The following is a 21,170-nucleotide window of genomic DNA, read 5'->3' as shown; positions in this document are numbered from 1 at the left end:
GACAGCCTTGCCTGTTTATGTTTCTAATTTCTTATGTTTCTGACTGAGGGAAAGCCATATGTTCTCATTATATATCTCATTATATATTACCACCACCACCCCCCTAAATTTACAGGTGTGTGTTTCTTGTGCCAGCAATACACAACTAAATGCCCAGTACTGGCCACCATGGCATGTAATTGTCAATAAAATCTGTTTGCCTTCTATCCCTTCTTTGCCTTTTTAAATAAGAAGAAAAGCAAATGGTATTTACTGCAACGTCAGTGTCAAGAAACTAACAGCCTGATCCGGCTCCCATCAAAATTAATGAAAAAACTCCCACTCTTTCAGGGGGTGTTGGTCTAGACTCGCAATGGACAGGTTCTTCACGCTCAGGAGCCATCTTTATTCCCAACCAGGTGTCTTACAGTCAGATAGGTGCAACCACATCTGCACAGCACTGCACCTGACCTTAGGCCAAAAGTGAAGTCGTCCTTTGGAACAGAGCAATCAAAAGCTGTAAAGCTCCTATAAATGGTACTTTTTCTGGATTAGCCACTTGGCTACATTGTGTATATTGCATTTCCATCTTTCTTGTCATATTAAAGTGAACATTCTTTATTTCTTGTGTTATCTTGTAGTACACATATGGGGTGAGAAATATAGCTGAATTAGCAAAATAGATTAAGTGTTGATAGATTTCCAAGGTTGCTTTTTTGGTTGGTGATTATTTGTTTTTTTTTTTTTCACTTTTGGTGGATAGCAGTACTGTTTTCTACACTTAGTCTCTTTCTTTCAGCTGAGTGAATTTTGTATGCTATAAAAAATGTTTGTCTTTTTATTCTTTTTTTTATGTATTCTGTTTTTCCCAGTCCTGTGGTAGCTACTTGATTTGGTGTTTATTTCACGTAGCAGAAAATACCTACCACAGAAATGCAAAGGCAGCCTGACAGCAAGCTTCTCTTTGGGCATGTTGACATCATCCTCCTCTCTGAGCTCTAATTCAACTTTCAACACAATGCCTAAAACCGCACAGCCTCTGGGCACAAAAGATGAACACGAGAGTACACTTGTGCATTCTGTTGCCCTGTAAGCAAATTGCCTTGTTAATGAGGACTCAGTCAAATAATGGGCTTGATAGTCTGTGTTTAGATTAGGTAAGATAAAGTGCAAAAGTGGGTTTTGGTGTGTCACAGACAGCAGCACATCCTGTTCAAAGTCCAGGGCTGTGAATGCCATTGTCTAATTCTTCAATGTCTCTCACAAGTAAAGGCAAGATAGAGCTACTTCATGTGTAATAACTACTCTTTGGAAAAAATGAGTATGCTAGGATTTTTTAATTTCACTGATAGGCCAAACTGGAGCTGCACTTTGCAAAGTGCATATATACCTCATAAAAGATAACTCCTGCTTTCAGTTGTCTGTCTATACTTACATGGACTATGCCTGGAAGGAGGAGAGAAGAATGCCATTGCCTTCATGTAATAGATAAGGAACAGAAACTCTGTGGCTGTGTGCACATGAACAGTGTTTGTGGGGTGAACATTGCCTCCCCTGCTCATGATGATAAAAAATCAGTGCATGCACACAGAGAACCCCTGAAGATTGGATAATGTGCTTTGAATTGCTCCATCATGCTATCTTGTTCAGGTAGTCATACTTGTAATGAATTGTATCTAAACTCTCTCCCAATAAGTAGCAAGGTAACGAACAGCCTTTTCACTTCTGAATGCTCCAGACCCACGACGTAGTTGGTTGTCTGTCTGAGCTCTGCATTTCAGCAGCTGGAAGTTGATGGAAGAGAGGAGGGAAAAGGCATCTGTGTTTCTGTAGTTTTCCCTTCCAAACTAAATAGCTTGGATGAGAGAAGAGGGAATGTAACTGAATTGTTCAGACAATCTGTTCTTTCAATTGGTGGGGTTGGGAGGTTAAAAGATTTTTACAAATAAACAGTAAAAAAAGGGAAGTATTAGTTTTTGTGTGACAGAAATGCTGTAATTCTGCTGTGCTCTGTACCACATAAAATACTAAAATATGGGAGTTTTATGTTATCTGTCCTTCTCTTGTAGAACTAGTACATTCTCTTCTTATCATTATGTCTCATCTGGTACATTATTCAAACTCAAGCCAAAGTATTCCACCACTTGAGATATCACATAAACAAAAACAATGTGAAGAAGCTCATAATAAACACATCACAAAAACCTGCTTCTTGGCCTTATAAAATCCTGCTTGCTCTGCTTTGACATGGCAAAGAGCACATCAAACCCGCTTGACCAACTTCCTCAGTGGGACACAATCTGAAGGTAGACTGTGTCTTCCACAGGCAGCTCTCTGTCATCCTCAGCACATTTTCTGTAGTGGGCGACGTGCCGGGACTCACGTCTCTGTGATCCAGCAATCAGCCAGTGCGATCCTATCGGCTGGGTGTAAGAGAACTGCCTATGCTGTAGACCCACAGTCTATTTTATACTGCTTTTGAATTTCCCTCATTCTGACAGAAGAATGGTTCAGTGTTGGCACACATGGTGAGTCAGCTTCAGGGCTGTTATAACCTGTAATAGTTGGTGACAGCCTCCAAGACACTGGTATGTCAGGGCAAAGACAGCTGGTTGGCAGCAGTCCTGGCCGTACTCACTCTCTCACTGACTTCACATGCTCTGGAGTTACGACATGGACAGCGGAAAGTGGTTTCATGAAGTCTGTGCCTGTAGGGGACTTTGTATCTCATAGAAATGTCCATGTAATCACCAAATTTTTATTCCACAGTGACAGGACAGGAAAAGGATCTCATCTTAGCCATTTAGGATCTTTTGTTTTAAATAGACTAAGTAAAAAACCCTAGCCATTCTCTGTCTTTAAAAAAGCGGTTAGTTTAACGTAGTTGACTTCAGAGATTCACCACTGCATGTTCTGTAATTTGGATGAGAAATATGCTGCTCTCAAGACTGAATCTAAGCAGAACTCTTCTTTGATAAACTAATCCTTGTAAAATCTAGTGTGCTGCTGTGTTTAACAGAGCCAGAAGCGAGCTATTAGTTCTTTTTTTTTTTTATTTATTTTATTTTGTTCTCTTTCAACAGACTGTTTAGAGTACAGCATGTTGAAAGAATAGGAATGGGGCTCCCCAACAGATATTTGTTATGGCTGTATTCTTCCTTTCACCAGAAACAGAAACCACACAATCCTTACAGCAATCAGCATGAAACACATCATGTTAAATCCTTCATTTCTTTAGCATAACATGAAGTCTCTCTTTCTCTCATATTACCATTCTGGTCAGTCAGGTATGTGAGGTTTTTCTAGGCAACAGGTGTTTTTTGAAATAAAATACAACCTTCCCTTCAGCTCATTATGTGAAAGAGACAGCAGCTGCAAGTATAATGCTGAGGACACATGGTCTATAAGACATCCAGAAGAAAAATACTCCTTGTTCCACTTGTTAAGGTAAAGCACAGATGTTGCTTCAGTGATAAGCATGAGCATAAGGCAACCACAGTCTGCTTCATGTTGTAAATTCAGAATCTAAGATTTCAGAATATTTAATAGGCTTCAATCAGAATCACCAGTTCCTTTATGTAAGGGAAAGTTGTTTATGTCTAATCTCACAGTCTAACAAATACTCCCTATCACAGTTTGCATTACCCTATCATCAACAATATGCTAGGGATTATTCACAGACTTGGCAGGTAAATTATTAATAACCTTTTATATGGACTCAATTATGAGTATCAGTGACAAATGCATAAATTAATACACTTACTGATTTAAACATTTACAGATAGTTTATATTAAAAATATTTTAGTCATTTAGAATGTTAAATGCATTTTTTTTTTCCGTGCTTAGTGTTGGTACTAAAGCTATTGCTCTATCTCTCAGATCTAGACGGTTGAGAAATCAACTTCAAAATAACGGTGTCTAATGAATGTGATGACCAAATCTAGAGCAGACCCTTTCCAAGGAGAAATTCTCTGCTCAGTTAGGTTGATAATTCCCCTTCCCCCCTTGCCCACCCCAACACCCCATTTATTATTTTTTCCTTCATTTCTTTAAAGAGCAAAGTACATATATTGTAGCTTATGGTATAACTGTTAAGCTGAAAAGGCTTTTTCAAATAAAAAGGAAGTGCTGAATTTCCTGAGAAACACAAAGACCCTCTAGAATTGCCTGATCTCCTTACTCCCTCCAGTTTTCTAGGCCTAACTAGGTCAGAAACTCTACCCTACCAACAAGAACATACAACACCACAGAGAAACCACAGTTCACAGAATAATCTCAGAGCTCTTGCTCTGTGAGTAGACTGGTTACTTTGGCTGTCTTGCAAAATATTTATGCTGGCCTTGCAGCATAAGTCCCAATAGCTTGTAGGACTGCATATTTTTCTGGCTACAGTGTTTCTTATGTAAAAAAGCAGCCACTGCAAGGAATTGGGAAGTGTACAAGTGGAGAAAGGCCTGATGGCATGGATCTACTAGAAAAAGTAAAAACCTTCGCACTCCTTCAGATACAGCTCAAGCAGACCCCAGCTCTTTCGCTTGTGGTTTTTTTTTGTTTGTTTGTTTGTTTGTTTTTTTTTCAAATCTATATTGGTAAGCTGTTGGTAAGATGAGTCCATCCTTTGTCATTCTATCACCACCAGTTTTAGAGAAGACAGGCTTAAAATATAAAATTAAACAAACAAGCATTGATCACAAGATATTACAAGCTTACGAAGTAATTTCATCATGAAAATGATATCATAGCACTTCCTTGCTGTGACATATGTGGTAAAAAAGGGTCATTTAAATGTCTGACATACTCATTTTTCAGTCTGCTATGTTGTTCCAAAGGAAAGAGATGTGAGTAATAAAACCAACCAAGCAAAATATCAAAATCTGTGCATTAATTGGAATGATGACACACGTGCCTGAAGACAACCACAAGAAGTTATCACTGCTCAGACCCACCTTTTGTTCGCTACTCATTTGTCTACTCATGTTCTTAATTGTGTTCCTGTCCTGCAAAGCACTTAGCAGCCAACAGGACAATTCAAATTGCTTGTGACTGAGACTATTTATGTATTTTGAATACTATGGTCTTCCACCTTTGATGCCGTAGAAAGGGTGTGGTCTCTTCTTATGAATCCATACAGCCTTTTGCCCCTTGTGAGCCAACTGTCCTGTGTGTTATGCCAGGTTATTACTACTTCAAGAACTAATAATTCAGAGTACTGATATTAAGATTCTACTCTGCTCAGCAATCAAGGCTGATCACACAGAATCCAAGACTTGTACGCTTATAAAGTGGGGAGATAATCTGAGTAAATACTCACATGTGTCTTCACATCACCTTCAAGAATCTTGCTGTACCTGAGAAACTCAGCAACACTTCCATTCAGCAGCCTATCAAAGGCTTCAACATATGGTGCTATGCCTGCAGAAGAAGAGCATTCCATCATAATGGGTTCATAAAGTACATAATGCATAGGACATTACTTTGTAGCAGATGGAGGAGAAATACCATAGAAACAGGGGAAATAGCTGTAACTTAGTTTCTGCCGTACTGATTGATTTATGAAATCAGTGAAAAAGGATGTATAATAATTTTTTCCTAGCTAGAAAGAAAAAAACATGGATCTTGGTAGAAATTGGCTAGGAACATGAAGAGAATTTACTCTGTATAAGGTAGTGGGAAGACTCTTTTAAAAACAGGTGCTAAAATAAACATTTCTCAGCCCTTCAAAAGACTAATGACCTGATAAGCACGACTGTCTTACCAAAATTCTGCTGTTGTACATAGAACAAATCTTATCACCTAAAAAGAATCTTCACTGTACTGAATAACTATTTTTATACCACCCACCCATTCCTGAAGATCTTCGTATTTTTTGGTGGCTTTTAATACAAGCAATTCAATTTCCTGTAAGATAGCCTTTAGAATGGGTTGTCAGTGGATTTATGCAGTAGGATGTGACTTTGTAATCTCCTTATTTTGTTGTCTGACCTTGCAAAACTGTCACTGGATAAGGAAAGCTGAAACGAGTCTTCTAGATGACAGCATCCCACTGACTATATATATATGCCATACATTCTAACAGAGGAATAAAAATGCTACTTCCTAGACGGTATACAGAGCAGTTTCCTGATAAAGCGGACAATCAGAAAACGCAGATGAGACTCAGTTTCTTATGCACCTGGCTTCTAAACAGCTTTAACCTTTTAAGACAGCAAAAGTAATCTTCCCTTGGATGCTTTCCAGCCCTCCCTTTACTCCCTGACATATCCTCATGTCTCGTCTCTGCCTCAGAACCTTTGCCAGGTCCAGCATGAGCGATGCACATGTGAATTCATGGCATCTGTAGGATCTGAGAGACCAAGGCTAAAACTCTTCCCAGCCTCTCTCCCTCATTAATGAAGCCTGAAGACTTCTCTGAAGAGGTACCAGTCTTTCCCCAGAGAGTTTGCTTTAACCTTTTGGCACTGTATGACAATTGTGTCCAAATTCATAACCTTGAAAGCCCTCTTTATTTCTCAAGAGTTATCTGGCTCCTTGACAGAAAAAAAGAAAGGGTCTGGCAATTGGAGTCTGCAATGGCCTGTATGAAAAAAAAAAAATAGTTAGTCAGCTAGGCGGGATTTCAGGGCTCCTTTTGTTCTCTTGATGTCACTCATCTTTAATTCTGAGGAATTTCTGGGCTTTCTTCCACATTAAGTGTTTGTGTGTAAACCCCTCAAATGACCTAGTGTACAAAAGGTTTTAGTTGTGGAGATGCTTTCCAAAGCCCATTTATGTTCTTTGTCAAAACCTGTGTATGTCTCCAAGAGAATCTTTGTAACCTTTTACTTTAGAGCAGAGTTTTAAATAGCAGTTCACCAAATGGCAATTGTCCTGTGCAAAACTAGAAAGCAACTATGCTGTTTTTTACTATTCAATACAGCTAACTCCCAGGAGCATTTACTAGAATTTGCTGTGGGCTGTGCAGAGCAATTGAATGATTTGCTTGCAATCCTGCTGTTGTAATGCCATTTAGGAAAACAGTAAATGTACAGTTCCCCTATCATCCTCGTTGTTTTATTGTGTCTGAAAAAGTATTAATTGATAAGTCAAGGTTATTTTTTGTAATAATTCTAATGATGGAATGCTTTGTTAGGGGTAGGGGTCATGGTAGAAGAAAGCAATATATCTCCATTTCCACTAGAGACTTAAAAAAGCTCACACTCCACCTGAGTGTCAGTTTTAAAGGAAAAAAAGAGAAAGAGATCTGTTCTAGAAGACCGTCAACTGCAGTTGCTGTGGAGGTTATGTGAACCTCTGCAGAAGCACACTACCACAGGCATACCGAATGACGTTTGTGGCACTATCTGCCTATCGGTCACCCAAACTGAAGAACCGGTGCAGACTTTTCTACCTGCATCAGCAAAAGCTGATTCCCAAGTCCACGGGTGAGACACCTCTGCCAGGAGCCGTGGTGCAGGCTGGCGAGTGCCCCGCGGTGCTGCTCATCTCAGCTTCTTACTGCAATCTCCTAGCGGGTGTGTTTTATAACCTCACTCCAACAAGGTTTGTCACATGGTTTCTTCTAGGGATCTGTCGGGCTTTTACGGCTCTGCTTCCCCGGGGGGTGAATCTTTTCACCTGACTGAGCTCTTAGGTTAGGCCAAGGATATAGCAATTTTCATGGCAGTACCTCACACGGTGAGTTCATCTCCTGTTCTGAAAGCAGCCCTGGTTGTACAGTACTGAGCTCTGGATTAACACAGAGATTCACCTAAACGGATTCATTATAGGATCGAAGCTTGTATTTTTTAAAAATGTAGATCTCCTAGTAGTGATTTATTTATTTGTCAGTTTGTACATGGATCGTGTTTATCCGTGACTTCACTTTATGGTTTAGTAGCCATCTAGGGTTTCTCTGGACTGTAAGCATTTTCTTACTGAAGCTTCCTCCGAGGGGCTAACTCATCGGCTCTGGAAGGCGGCTGGAAGGCGCTCCCTTCCTGCCAGAAACACGCTGCTTTCAGTCAGCCCCTCCACAGCAGCTGCCGGCGTGTAGGCCCAGGGCACGCGTGACTGTGGGGAAGGTCCCTCACACGTGTTGGGTAAGGGCTGGCATATAGGGACAATAAAGCAGCTGACATGCACTGACTTGCTTCTGTGTCAGGAAGGAAGCTGCCTGCAACTTTCTGCTTGTTCTGCAGCTTCTGCACAGCAACTGAGTCTGTCCCAGGATGTGCTTGTCTCTGGAGAATGTGGGAAAGGGCCAAGGAATACAGACAGAAAAGGACATGAAGCTAATAAAAAGATGTATGTTGGAGTTCTGTGTGAAAAAACAAGCTCCAGGGAAAGGAAAGGGCACCTCTGTTCAGGCAATATTAGAACTGCCACATTTATAAGGTTATTTACCCTGTAAATTTCAGGAACAAAAAACTAAGGGGTGAAAAGATACGATTTGGAGGTGCGATGTGAATAAATGAAGATAGACTTTTTTGGTGTATTCTCCAATGTAGTGCTTTGGAGATCCACTTGAGAAGGGAAAGCTGAAGAGGTAACAACATAAGGCCAGGGATGCGTGGCAGCCCTTAGCAAGCAAATGCTTATGAACAAACTCATATTTGCTTGAGGATATTAAACAATTAAATGAATGAGGTCCGCACTGTGAAATTCAGAGATCTGGCAAATAATGTTTATATTGGTGGCTTCTTCAGGAATATTTATGCTGTAAATTTTGGGGATGTCTCATTTCTTCTGCTAATTGGGCTTGAGCAGACATTTTCATCTGGTGAGTTACCTACAACAATACAAATGCTAAAAGGGAAAAAGTGATAAAGCTTGAAATATGAACAGTATATTTAAGAGACTAGTCAAATCTTGAATTTTCTAGGTTATATTAATTTAGAATTATATGTATGACTAAGTTTGTGACATTTCTAAATTAATTTTTTAAAATACTCTTTTCTTTTGATACAGAATTCATAAAGGGTGGCATTGAACTCCCTCTTAGAAGACAAACACATGTGCTACTTGCAATTTTTTAATAACAGAGAGATGGTACTTAAAAAAAACAGACTTACTTCCATTGACTCCATTAATGGCATCATACTCCATTCCACCAGATCTGTGTGAATCCGAAAATAATGATTCAAGTCGAGTCACTGCTTTCTCCAGTCTCTCCATCAAACCATGAGTCTCTGCCATTCTGAAAAAATCATTAAGGATAGAAACAAAGTTAGATCCCTCTGAGTAAAGCCCATGCTTTATTTCATGTTACAGTTCTGTTCGTTTTGTGGCTGTATTTTTCAACAGCTCTTACGATAATACTTTTTTTCTTCAGTATTGTCTTTCTGGCATATAAGAAGTTGCAGTGAAGCAGCTGACATACAGTAACTTGCTTCTTTGTCAACAGGGAATATGATCAGTACTCAGCCCTGGTTTTTCATTGTAAACAGCAGATTCAAACCACTGCTAGCACACCTTTGGACAGTCTATACATGTACAAATTATGACAAATATATGTGTATGCTCTCAATCAGATAGCGAGATGGCTGAAATATTTATAAATGTCACTGGTAAAAACGTAGGCCTACACTGATTAGCATCAGCCATTTAAAGAGGCAAAAATACAGACCCTAATAAAGCTTGACTGAAAGCCAGACTTTAAATGTATACCTCCTGATTTTTGAAAAGGTAGTCTAAAATTTGCCTCAGTCTTTTATGCTTTGTAGTAAGACTCTGCCACTTCATTGAAGATTACACAAGAGTCCAAGAAGGTCTTCTGTTTATTCTTCTGATACGATTTCCCGTTACTTAACTTTTTTCTTATGAAAGTACCTGATATGAATCAGTATTTCCCAAGGTTTTTAAATCAAGCACTTTCTTTGGAAAGAAAAAAAAATCCAGGGGCCTGCTTGTGCATTGCTGCTACAGTGCTTTTGATTTAAAATGAAATAGAAATTAGGTTAAATTTTTAAGAACTCACATGTTACTTTCTTTCCCCACACGTGCTTATATGCTTGCTTACATGTCAGGAAGTGTAGGCATTGACATTTTTGAATACGAGCCAGTGTCTCAGGGAACACAGTGCTATATACACCTCAGACTGAGAAACAGTTATATAAGCAAAGACAACGCTATGTTTAAATCCCCTATCTTTTAATATAACACGTTTACTGTACATGTTCCTCACTTAAGGTTGTGAGTGTTTTATTCTGCTAAGTGACATACAATAAGGGGTGTGGGGGGGTGATCTGCGGCTCTTGATTAACATGATCCTTGCAAACAGTTCCAGCTCGGCTCCCACGCTGGGCTACGTCCCCTGCCCAGCACTGAGGTGCTGAGAAGTGGGGGGCAACGGGGGAACCCCCATCCCCGGCTGGGGCGAGCAGCTGGTCAGCAGCTCTCTGGGGTCCCTGCCCTGTGGTGCTCTGCCACAAGGCACCGCTCCCTGTATGGCTTGTGGACTAGAAAGGTTAGGCATTAGGCATACCTGGACTGGGTGTGTCAATGTATTAGCTCCTAATGAACAGCCTGCTAGAAGCCCTAGTGTTTCAGAGGTATCAAAGCGTAATAGTAGATTCCAATAAACTCTGCCATACTGTGCAACACTAGCAACCAAAACAATGGTGCTTCAGCATCCCCATACCCATTAGGGCAGAACACCTAAATGTTATACTTAAAAAGTAAAGTAACACGAGAAGAGCCTTTTTTATTTACAGATTAGTAGCAATAATTCTTATGAATAAAACAAATAACAGTATTTTCATTTTTAAAATTAAAGTGCAAGAGAAGATTAGCTACCAGGGCTGTGGAAACACATGCAGAGCTCTTGTGCTGAGTCATGCTGCCTGTCAAACAAGGTGGGACCTTCAGACTTTACCCTATAAATATAATGAGGTTTGTGTTTGACCTAAAAGTGAAGCAGAAGATTTTACAGCGAGAAACCCTCAGGAGAACCATTCTCATGAGAAAGTTTTGTCTGGAATTTATGGGTTTTTCCTATTTACACTAAATAAAAAAGCAAACCCCCAAAAGAGGACAACATTAGAGAGTGTGCACATAAACACTGTCAAAATTCAGAGGGGCTGTCTTTGCTTATACTGAAAATGCATGCTATTCTGTTTGGAAAATCAATTAATTTTTCAAAAAAACACCTTAACTTTTTGTAAGGCTACAAGTATCTTGGCAGGAATGAGATGAAAGTATCAGGACAGATTCTGAAATGTTCAAACTTTTGTAAGAATATTAAACCTTTTCTTGAAGCACTGTTAATCCTCAATAATATTTTGGACACATTCTTTTCATGTTTTACCCTGCTACATAAAAGCCTAAAATAGTGTCTGTTTTAAAAGTTATGTTTTAAACCAGTCTAAAGTCAGTCTGATCTAACATAGCATACAGTCAACTCATTTCATCAGTATTTTAAAGTATATTTCCAGTATAGTTCCTGTTTGTCTTTATTTGAAGATACAGACTGGGTTTTTTTCATCTGCCTTAAAATTTTCCTTGATGACATACACAAATGTCTTTGGAAGACCTGTTACTTTTTGGCCTCTTCAGCCTGATTTTGCCTGTGGATGGACCCAGCTGTTTGACTACAAACCTAACATGTTTGACTGCACACACTTGGAGGTCTGAGGAATCTCACAAATGATCAGACTTGTAATGTTCTACCCAACCAACTGCCCTCTGTAATATGCTAAGAATATGGATTACAGTGCCAGAAGCTCAAGAAAATAACCCAACGCTAACCCTATGGACATTTTTATGCAACACTTTCCAGCTGCATCATAGTCTTTTGCTCACTATATTCTTCACAGCTTTATTCTATTTCCATTAGCTGGAGAACTACAACGTTGTTCTTCCAAAAGCAGGTATCACCAGAGAGGCAATCACAGAATAATACATTGTTATAGTCTTTCTAGACAGAAGTAGGAACCATTTTTACCATAAAATTAGGGATGCCAGGTTTTTATTGTTTTTATAAGGAATATTACACTTAAGAATGCCTCAATCATTATGTTTACACCGAACCTACCTTTTTATCCATGTACTCACACATTCATGACTACATGGTATTTGTATCTATACTTATATATATGTATGCCCATAAGTACACACACAGTATACCAGTATACCCTGTCATGTATGAATAGAGTGAAGGTATACTTTTGTCTCTACCGTATATAACACTACAAGAGCAAATCAGTTGTACATATAATAACCTCGCATTTACACTTCGCTTTACCATCAGTTGACTGGGTATCTATCTTACAAACAAGACTGGAGTGAATGTTACTGTTCTGAAGTAAAGACTCCACTAAGCAATAGCATGACAACTCTCTTCATCCATTCTCAATCTAAACATTGACATCTTTGCCTGTATTTAGGGATTCATGCATTTGGCTCATACTGTGACAACCTTCAGCATTTTCTTGGCCTATATTCAGCTGTTCATCTGATTACTTATTATTCCACACTGCACTCTGCGTGGTCAAACCGACACCACAAAGCCACAGCTCAAAAGGAGTCAGAACACGAATGGTACAGCTTGAATCTGTGAAGATACTGTCTGTGTGATATAGCATCAGAGCTTATATTATAAATAAATAATAAGACCTGTCTACTTACAGTGCCAAATAAAATCTTTGCATGTTAATGGAAAGTAAAGAGGATGTAAATATGTCTATGGGATGCTTCCACTCCCATAAAGCACATTTTTACATCAAGACACATTCTCTATCTCATCTCCACTAGGATTTTAATTAAAGCTTTCATCTTTAAGTGGATTATTGGGGTTAATCCTGTATCTTTCCTGTAGTTGATGTTGACCACCTATAAGGAGCTAAAGCCAATAGTACTTCAACTCCCACGTAATCCTGTATCCAGTTGCTCTCTTGGTACAGTACGCTGCCCTTCATTGAAAATAAAGTCAACTAAGATCCAGGAAAGGTGTTAACCCACATCTACTGATGGTCATTTAAATGTTGTCATTGTTAACAGTCCTTAGTGCACAAAAAATAAGAGACCCACAGATCTGCCCTGTTTACTGTTAGTGATATCTTTTGGGGAGTGCTAAAGGCTTGTGGCAATACTACCATCTGTCATTTCTTCCCCAAAAGAAGTGAAGCCAAAACCATACAGAAAGAAGGCATGCTGAAGACCAAAAAGCTGATCTCTTTTTATAGACAGGCCTTGGGATAATATCACTGCTTATCTCTCCAATTTGACAGCTGTCTCAAAGCACCATTTATCTATTATCAAGGGAAAAAAACCCTTGTCTGTAGACTAAAATTCTCTGACATACTCATCCCAAATAGCAGTCAAACAGGAAGCCAAAACACACAGGTACTATTCCTGTTATCACTGTATATGACTTACAACAGAGAACCATACTGCTCTCTCTCAAGAAGAAACAAGCTGTAACGAGCCCACAGGGAAAAGCAGTATAGTAGCATAAGGGGAAAAAATACACATATGATGACTTATCGGGAATGTAAAAATGGTAGGTTTGAACACAGGAATGGTGCCACCCTGTAAAGTATGATATTATTCTGACAAACATCAGCAAGACATAAAGTTCTATTGTTTGTTTCACTTCCTAGAATTAATTTAGAATAAAAAGGAGTAACTTGCTCATTTATTTTTTTTTTCACCTGAGTAGTGGTCCTTCCAAATCCACTTTGCATCTGAAAAATTAAGCCAGGTCTCACTCGTGCTTATCATCTGATATGCTACAGGTCATATTTTGCTTTTCTTCTCTATGCCAAAGCAAGGCAGTTGTCTAAAACAGAATACAGGCAGCAATGCAGCATTTTAATTATATCTAACATTCCTACACTGATTGGAAAATCACAGTCTTACTGAAAGGACAGCAGCCTGCACAGGTGCTTTCTCTCATAGTCTTTTAATAAATTGCTACTGAGTTGTGACATAAAATACACAGAAACCTAGATTGCCAGCTGGTACTAACAGAGAGCCAGTCATGAATATTTTGTAGATCCAAAGTACTATGCCCTCTAAGAGTTCTCCTCTACAATACCTATCAATATATATCAATAGATATCAATATATATCAAGGGAGAGGAAATGCATATGAGTTCCTGAACATCCTCTCAAATTCCAAAAGCGTCTTACGGCACTTCAAGCACAGTCAGCGTGAGCCTGCAATGGCTAGCTTTCCTACACTGCCATTCAAATATATGTACCAACTCCAAGCTGCATTGAGCGGGCAGTCTTTTGCCACCTCTGGCATCAGACCCAAATTCCTGCTGCACCCCATTCTGCTCCAGACAATGAAACCCCACTGGCCTGGGGCCTCAGGGGTTGCTCATTCCCAGGCAAGAGTTCAGAAGCTGCCTCGTACTGGCTGAGTGGTAACAAGGAGCCCCTGAAGCTATTTGGGTTACTACCATAAAAGATTTTGGGTGGAGAATGCAAAGCAAAGGAGTATTGGTTAGAAGAAAGTGTGTGCTTGTAGACAGACAGAAACATTACCTTGTATGGTTTGTGGGTTTTTTTCCCATTAGCTGTATGGGAGGAATGTAAACAGAGGCTTGTCAAACTGATGTCAAACTGGATTAAACCAGAAGACCTCTTAGTAAAGCCCTGTGTGAGCAGAATGATCCAGGGTTCAAATCACAGCCTTTGGTGGTGTTTTTTTTCTTGTTTAGCACCTAGATCTGCTACAAGATCCTTTGGAAACAATGATCTTTTAATTATAGATAAATTAAAAAATTATCCTAGTAAAAGAGATAGTCTTGTATATCTAACAATATTAGAGTTCTGGCAACTTTTTTTTTTGTTGTTGTTGTTGTTAAAATGGAAAAGTATTATACCTGGGATAGCAAAAAGACAAAAATGTCTGTGAGACTTCTGCTTTTTGTGGATGGGTATCCCATTTTGACTGATAAGTTGAAGTCTTGGCTGGCTCTAGTATACTACTCATATTTCTGCCTATAGCTCAGTGTGTGTGTGTGTTAAAACCACTGATATGCTATGAATGAGTCCTCTGCTGCTGTGTGTAAGAGTGTGCTCTCTAAATTATCTTGTCTGTGGACTTCTCTCTTTGGCATACCCTCTGTTTTTAAGGGGTTATTTTTTATAAGCAAAAAAGATTTTTGTGTAGAAGAGGAAAAAGCAGGTTTATGTTGAACTGCTTCCATTTAGCCTGTTTTTTCCTTCATCTGGATTTATGCTGTTGGTACCACAAAACATACTTTTCTGTTTGCATTCTGGCTCTTCCTCTGCTTCTTGCCCTCTCACAGTGATCAGGCTGCTGTCTACAAAAACATGCAGGAAAGGAATGGAGGCATTTTTGTATCCCACTGTTTAAAAAATATTACAAAACTGCTTTGTAAAACAATCTCTATTTTGACAAGTACCCCTAAGACTGTTGACGGATTTTATATTTCTTATTGCATCCTAGTTTAGTCCCATAATTATGGGTGAGCAACTGCACACGTCAAGCTGTGTGTCTACAAGTCAATGTAATAAATGCATGGACTGTGGTTAGGCCTCTGATAATTTAATATGAATTCTTTAAAATATGTCATGTGTTCATGTATGTGCTTAGTATCTCCTGAAATATCAGTTCACTTTCTAATTATATGTAAGTTCTGTGAAGAGCTCATATCCCTTGCTGAATAATTTTGACTGTCTTACCAATTTTGTGATCACAAAGAACAAGTTCATTATTTAATGATACACTGAAGCAGTCAAGACTTGACAGTCTGTGTGAGCATGATTGACTTAAAATAACCAAGGCAACCCAGTTTCTAAGTACATTCTCCTATTCTTTTTATGCTCCCTTTTTATGTCACCACTGCTCATAGTCTTTTGTCTTGGTTTTATTTTCTTCTCTCCCTCCAATGAAGTGTGAGAGTTTTAGTATCTCTCCAATCAACAGAAACACAGTGTTCTTAGCCACCTCATTTACTATGTATTAATGTGGTGTTTTTCATGTAATCAAGCATCCTAAAGGCCTTACAAGCCATTTAATTACCTGTCACAAGTCCAATTACTGTATGTAAGCAGGCTGCCTTGTGGAGCCAAGAAAATACTGCATGCAGGCATTGATTTTATTAAGGAGCTTCAGTTCAGTTCATAATAACTGAACAGTATGATTCTTTATGCTATGGTTCCAACCGCATTGAATTTGCACTGTCCAAAAGGGTAAACTCCACAAAGACAAACCCTTATGGAGTGTTTCAGTACTTCTGGGATGTGAAAGGGAAAAAGCAAAGGGGGAAAGTTAAAATGAAATAGATAGTGTTGCAGCCTCTAAAAACACAAACTATGAAATGACATCTGCAGAAAAGATGAGACTGTATTCAGTTATTCAGTACCAAGGTTAGTAACAGTTTTGTTTGCTGTGAGGGTGGCCTTTCACGACAACACGTCCACATCCTACCTCTCCTGTATATCTGTATTACGCCAAAGCCTGAATAGCTGGGCTTGATTTCAGCCAAGTTAGCTAGCCTTCTTGCTCCTTCCAAAACATCCTGCTGCAACTATGATCTCAACTTCTCTGTTGGTCTCAGGCTCATGGTGGCTGCCCTGCTCAGTCTGCACCCTGTGGCTCTTCCTCCAGCATGGCAGCAGCCAGGAGGGCTGAAGCAAACTTTTTGCTATTTGAGCACTCCCTTTGCTCTGCAGCTCATCTTGTGATCTTGACCGATCACAAAAACTCAAGGCCTTCGCCCATCTCCCATTCTAAAATTCAGCCCACTGATTCTGCAATGCTGCTAGCGTTGCAATGGCTTGTGCCTTTGCTTCTGATTCAGGATGAAATGGGCCACCTGCTACTAAAAAAGACCTTTCTATTTCCTGCTATAACCTGGTTACTACATAGAGGTCCTGAGTTTCAATGATAATCCATGCAGCCTTGGTCACTTATAAGATCTGAGACATTTGCCTGTTTATCCCTCCTCTGTTTCGGTGTGTGGTATCATGAAGCCCAGAAAGATCAAACTGGACCCATCTTAGATGCTTGTAAAGTTAGCCTTTTCTACAATGGTTGCCTTAGAGGACCCAGAGCTGTTAGGTGAATTATTCTGTTTCTTCTCTCTAAGCAATGACAGATTACACATGAAAATGTGAATCATTCTTTGCATTCCTTCCAAAAGGCAATTCATTAAGTGTTTAGACTAATACAAAACGTAACTTTAATGCATAGGATCTGAGTATGTCTTTTTGGAAAAATATGACACTATTCAATTATGTACTTGAGCACATTATGTACCTGAGTTTTTTTATATACGCTACAGAAGCATTAAGCCTTTGATTCCCAGCATACTACTACCACTGGTATTTTGGATTTTACAAGAAATTTCTTTAGCCTGCTAGTCTCTGAAAAATTGTGGGTCAGACAGAGCAATTTCCATTAGCACATATTCAGGAAAATAGTCTCAATGGGACCTTTTTAGTAACAAAAAGTCCCTGAAATTTGACATAGTCAGAACACCTTACATACACAGGTGAAATGACGACAACAGTAGCCAGTATGTGTATGGACTAAGGCCATGTCTATGCCATAAAGTCTTGTTAACATGGTGACAATTATCACTGAGGTTTAAGAAACCCCAAAACCCATACCCTTGCTGAACTAGCTGAATCAGCAGAACCTCTGCTGTAGATGCAGCCGTGCTTATATGCCCTTTTGTCATTTCGATGTACACTGCTTAGTAAAGGTGCTGATATTCTGCTATGGTGCTAGTGGTGACATTCTGAAGAATAGCTGAGCCTTTAGAGTTCAAAGCATTTCTTATCTGAAGAGTCAGTAAACCATATCTGCCAAAATTACTTGTTCTTCAAAAATATGTGAGCAACTGGAGCTGACTGTACCTCAGGGACGTGACAAGTTCCAAATTGCTCCCCCTATTGCAAAAGATGCACTTAAAATTTTAGAGAAAGGAATTTTTTTTTTTAATATATTGGGAGTGCTTCATCCAGCAAAATCTTTTAAACAGTTCATGATAAAACAGCTGTCCAAATAACTGCAATAATTTATACCTGATTTATTTTAGGTGTTTCTTTGGTCTTGCCCCAATAACCATCATAAATAAAGAATGTTCTCTTTCATGTAGTCAGATGTTCTAGTAGGCAGCAACTGCAACTATTGAGTTTGCTGCTGTTGCACGATGTGAAAAATCATGCAGAACCACAAAGAATATTTCTTTAACATATTTGGCAGTTCACCATTTTTCACTCTATAGTTCAAACCTCTTGCAATGTTACTGTCACTGACAAGCCACAGATTGAAACACAGATTATCTGATTTGCTCCAGGTAATGTTGCAAGTCAACATCAAGGCTGGGAGCTGAATACAATCCCTCTGGTTTTCAGCCCTCCCTGCTGCACTCTGCTTCTCTCCCAACACCTGCTAATTCAGACTCACATGAATTTTAATCCAGGGAGAATTTTTTTTTCCCTAATTTAGCATCCTCAATATATTTTACATGGTTAATAAAGATTATACACTGGGATTAGAAAATCTAATGATTTGGGGGAGCATTTAATACATGTAATCTTAGTACCCTTGCTTCTTATGGTAATATCAAGAAGCCCTTTCTTCCACTGAAGTGAGCGGCATAGCTGACAAAGAATAATGAAAACATGTCATAGGTTGGCTCTACTGTAATAGTAAATAATGCACATCCTCTTCATTTTTATTTAATTGAGAAAACATATTTTATTCATTACATTTGGAGTTGTGCCTGTCCACCTTCCACATCTGAGCAGCATTTGTTTGAGGGGGAAGACACAAATAGAATCATCAGAATATTCTGAAGACTAGCATTTTTGCTATGCCCAAAACCAAAAAGGGCCATATTGTTGCATGTGCCTGGCTTTCCTACAGAAGGTGGGTTGCCTTTGTTCTTGTGCAAAGCTGCTCAAAATAGAATCAAACACTGTTATGCAATCCTTGTGTGGAAAGTGTACAGAATCAGAAAAAAGTTTATTATCATTTGCATAATAATTGAAAGGAAATGCTAGGATAAAATTTGCATAAGATTAGGATATCCAACTCACAGTAACATCTTAAAAGGCCAGCTTTGAGAGTACTGTATTGGGTTTCAACTCATTCTATCTACCACTTTGCTATTCTAGATTATTTTTGAAGTTACATTTCTGAAGTAGGACTAGTTTCCGGATTACAGTTTCACAGAACAATGAAACATGGGAGTCTATGAACCACTGCCATTTTTGCTTGGTTCAGAAATAAATTAACAAAAATTTGCAGTATTGATCCTACCCAGACCCCTCCTAAACAGACTCCTTCGAACTATTTCCTAACAGACTGGCCTCTGTGTAGGTTTTTTTCTGAAAACGTTTTCCATCATTGGAAAACAACAACATTTAGGTAATGCACATAAAGCAAGCTTTCATCCCCAGATGGTCTTTGTTTTTACGACTGCCCCTACATGTTATGAAACCTGAATTTTCCTTGATAAAAATCCTCACTGTTGATCCTGCAATGCTAAGATACAGATCTATAGCCATCCCCGAAGCAAAGGGCAGATTTCACATTTTTAGGTGGGGTCACGACAAGTTCTCCTCGGCTTTGTGCTGGCTGCGTCTCTGGGGGAGTACTCCTTTCAGATGTCAAGTTATTGCAAAATGCAGCATCTCAGCTTCACAGTTCTTCATTTCTGCCTTCCTCCTGCCCCCTCTGAACGTCGTCTGCTATTTGCAGAACCCCCTATGTATCTTTCTATAAAGGTGTATATTCTGTCTTCAGATCTCTCACCCTAAAATGCTGTTTAACCCTTTACTCTGGGCTAAACCCGCAGGCTGTTCAGTCACCCCCACCACATACATACCTCTGGCTCCAAGCGCGGGGGGGAACCGAGGACTCGGAGCCCAGCTACCCACCAGCACTACAGCTGCCTCCCTCAAAATTAGATCATCTTACGCTGATTAAGAGAGTTCAAGGCTGGCATCGCTTGACAGAGTCAGGTCTGCATAAACAAGCGGAGGGCATTTTTAAGAACCTGTCGGAAAGCCGGGCTGGGGCACAGCCGAACGCACCCCCGGGAGCCACCGAGGGCTGCCGCCGGCGCTGACCGCGGGCTCGGCGGAGGAGGTGCGGGTTCAGCCCCAAAGAGGATCCCTCATCGGCTGTGGGTGGTATTTCGCTCGGGTTTTTCCTCCCCTCCACACCAGCCCCCCAATCCCACCTCCCCCCCCCCCCCCCCCCCCCCCCCCCGCGGCTCTTCGCACTTGGGGGGGTGGGGAAGGGGAGGCTTTCCGTGCGCAGCCCGGCGCAGGTGAGAGGAGGGAAGCTGAGGGGCACGGCCGCGGGGCCCTGACCCAGATAGCGCCCAGGGCACTGCCCCGCTCACCGAATTCCGCCGCCGCCCTGCACCCCTCCTCGCCCCAACCCGAACACATCCCCCCATCGCCACCCCCCCCCCCCCCCCCCCCCCCAAGATGTCCGCTGCCACCGAGCGCACCCACAGCCCCGGCCGCGCCGCGCCGGGCCCGCCCCAGCCAGCCCGGGCTGGAGGGGTCGGGCCGCTCCCCGCTTCCCGCCCCTCCCGCCGCCGCCTGATCTTGAGTTACCTGTTTTGATGACCCGTGTGTAGCCCTTTTTTTTTTTTTTTTTTTTTTTTTTTTTTTTCCTCCCCCTCCTCTCTGCAATGAAAATCCGTGGCCGGTCACTCGCTCCCCCCCTCCCTCGCCTCGCCTCGCCTCGCCGCTGCTCTCCCTCCTCCTCCTCCTCCTTCTCCTCCTCCTCCTCAGCGGGAGCCGGTGTCAGTCAGTCACATCAGCTGCCCGGGCAGGCAGGGAGAGAAATGGCCAGCGGCTTCCGGGAGTGCCAAATAAAGACAAGTCCAGAAAGAGAGAGAGACGGTGGCAGAGATGGAGAAAGAAAGCCAAAAGTGGGTGGAGTGTGAAAATGGAGAGAGAGAGGGAGAGGTGTCTCTCGGCGGCGGAGCCTGCGAGGAAATGGCAGTGGTGGAGCGTGGCGGAGGAGCCGGGGAGAGCGCAGGCACCCAGGGTAGGGCCACCCAGGGCCACAGGCGCGGTGGCCCCGCTTGCCCACCGAGCACCCCACGCCACCCAGGCCTGGCCCGCTCTGGGAAAGGAGAGCTTGGGCTGGTGGGGGAAACGGGGAGACCCCTCTACGCGGCAGGGCAGGCTGAGGGCGGCCTCGCCAACACCGAGGATTGTCTACCCCCGAGCCTGGCTAAACCGCAGCAGCCCGAGCGCG

General features: G+C 41.0%; 1 protein-coding gene across 2 annotated transcripts in view; it reads right to left on the bottom strand.

Moving 5' to 3' along the window:
* Positions 1 to 20,885, bottom strand: part of CAP2 (cyclase associated actin cytoskeleton regulatory protein 2) — a 71,139-nt gene extending 50,254 nt beyond the window's left edge. The window contains exons 1-4 of one of the 2 annotated variants that reach the window (XM_032987755.2): positions 20,519 to 20,884; positions 19,777 to 19,914; positions 9,031 to 9,155; positions 5,292 to 5,392 (exon numbers count right to left, since the gene is read on the bottom strand). In XM_032987755.2, the coding sequence (XP_032843646.1) occupies positions 5,292 to 5,392; positions 9,031 to 9,154 (225 nt within the window). In that variant the 5' untranslated portion in view covers position 9,155; positions 19,777 to 19,914; positions 20,519 to 20,884. Of the gene's footprint in view, positions 1 to 5,291; positions 5,393 to 9,030; positions 9,156 to 19,776; positions 19,915 to 20,518 lie in introns of both variants that reach the window. The other variant, XM_032987757.2, reaches the window with a different exon arrangement.
* Between the last annotated feature and the right edge of the window lie 285 nt (positions 20,886 to 21,170).

Source organism: Tyto alba, unplaced genomic scaffold, assembly GCF_018691265.1.
Source record: "Tyto alba isolate M040663 unplaced genomic scaffold, T.alba_DEE_v4.0 Super-Scaffold_48, whole genome shotgun sequence".
Classification (NCBI taxonomy): domain Eukaryota; kingdom Metazoa; phylum Chordata; class Aves; order Strigiformes; family Tytonidae; genus Tyto; species Tyto alba.
Note: the sequence above shows the minus strand (reverse complement) of the source record. Positions and strands in the feature narration are given on the sequence as shown.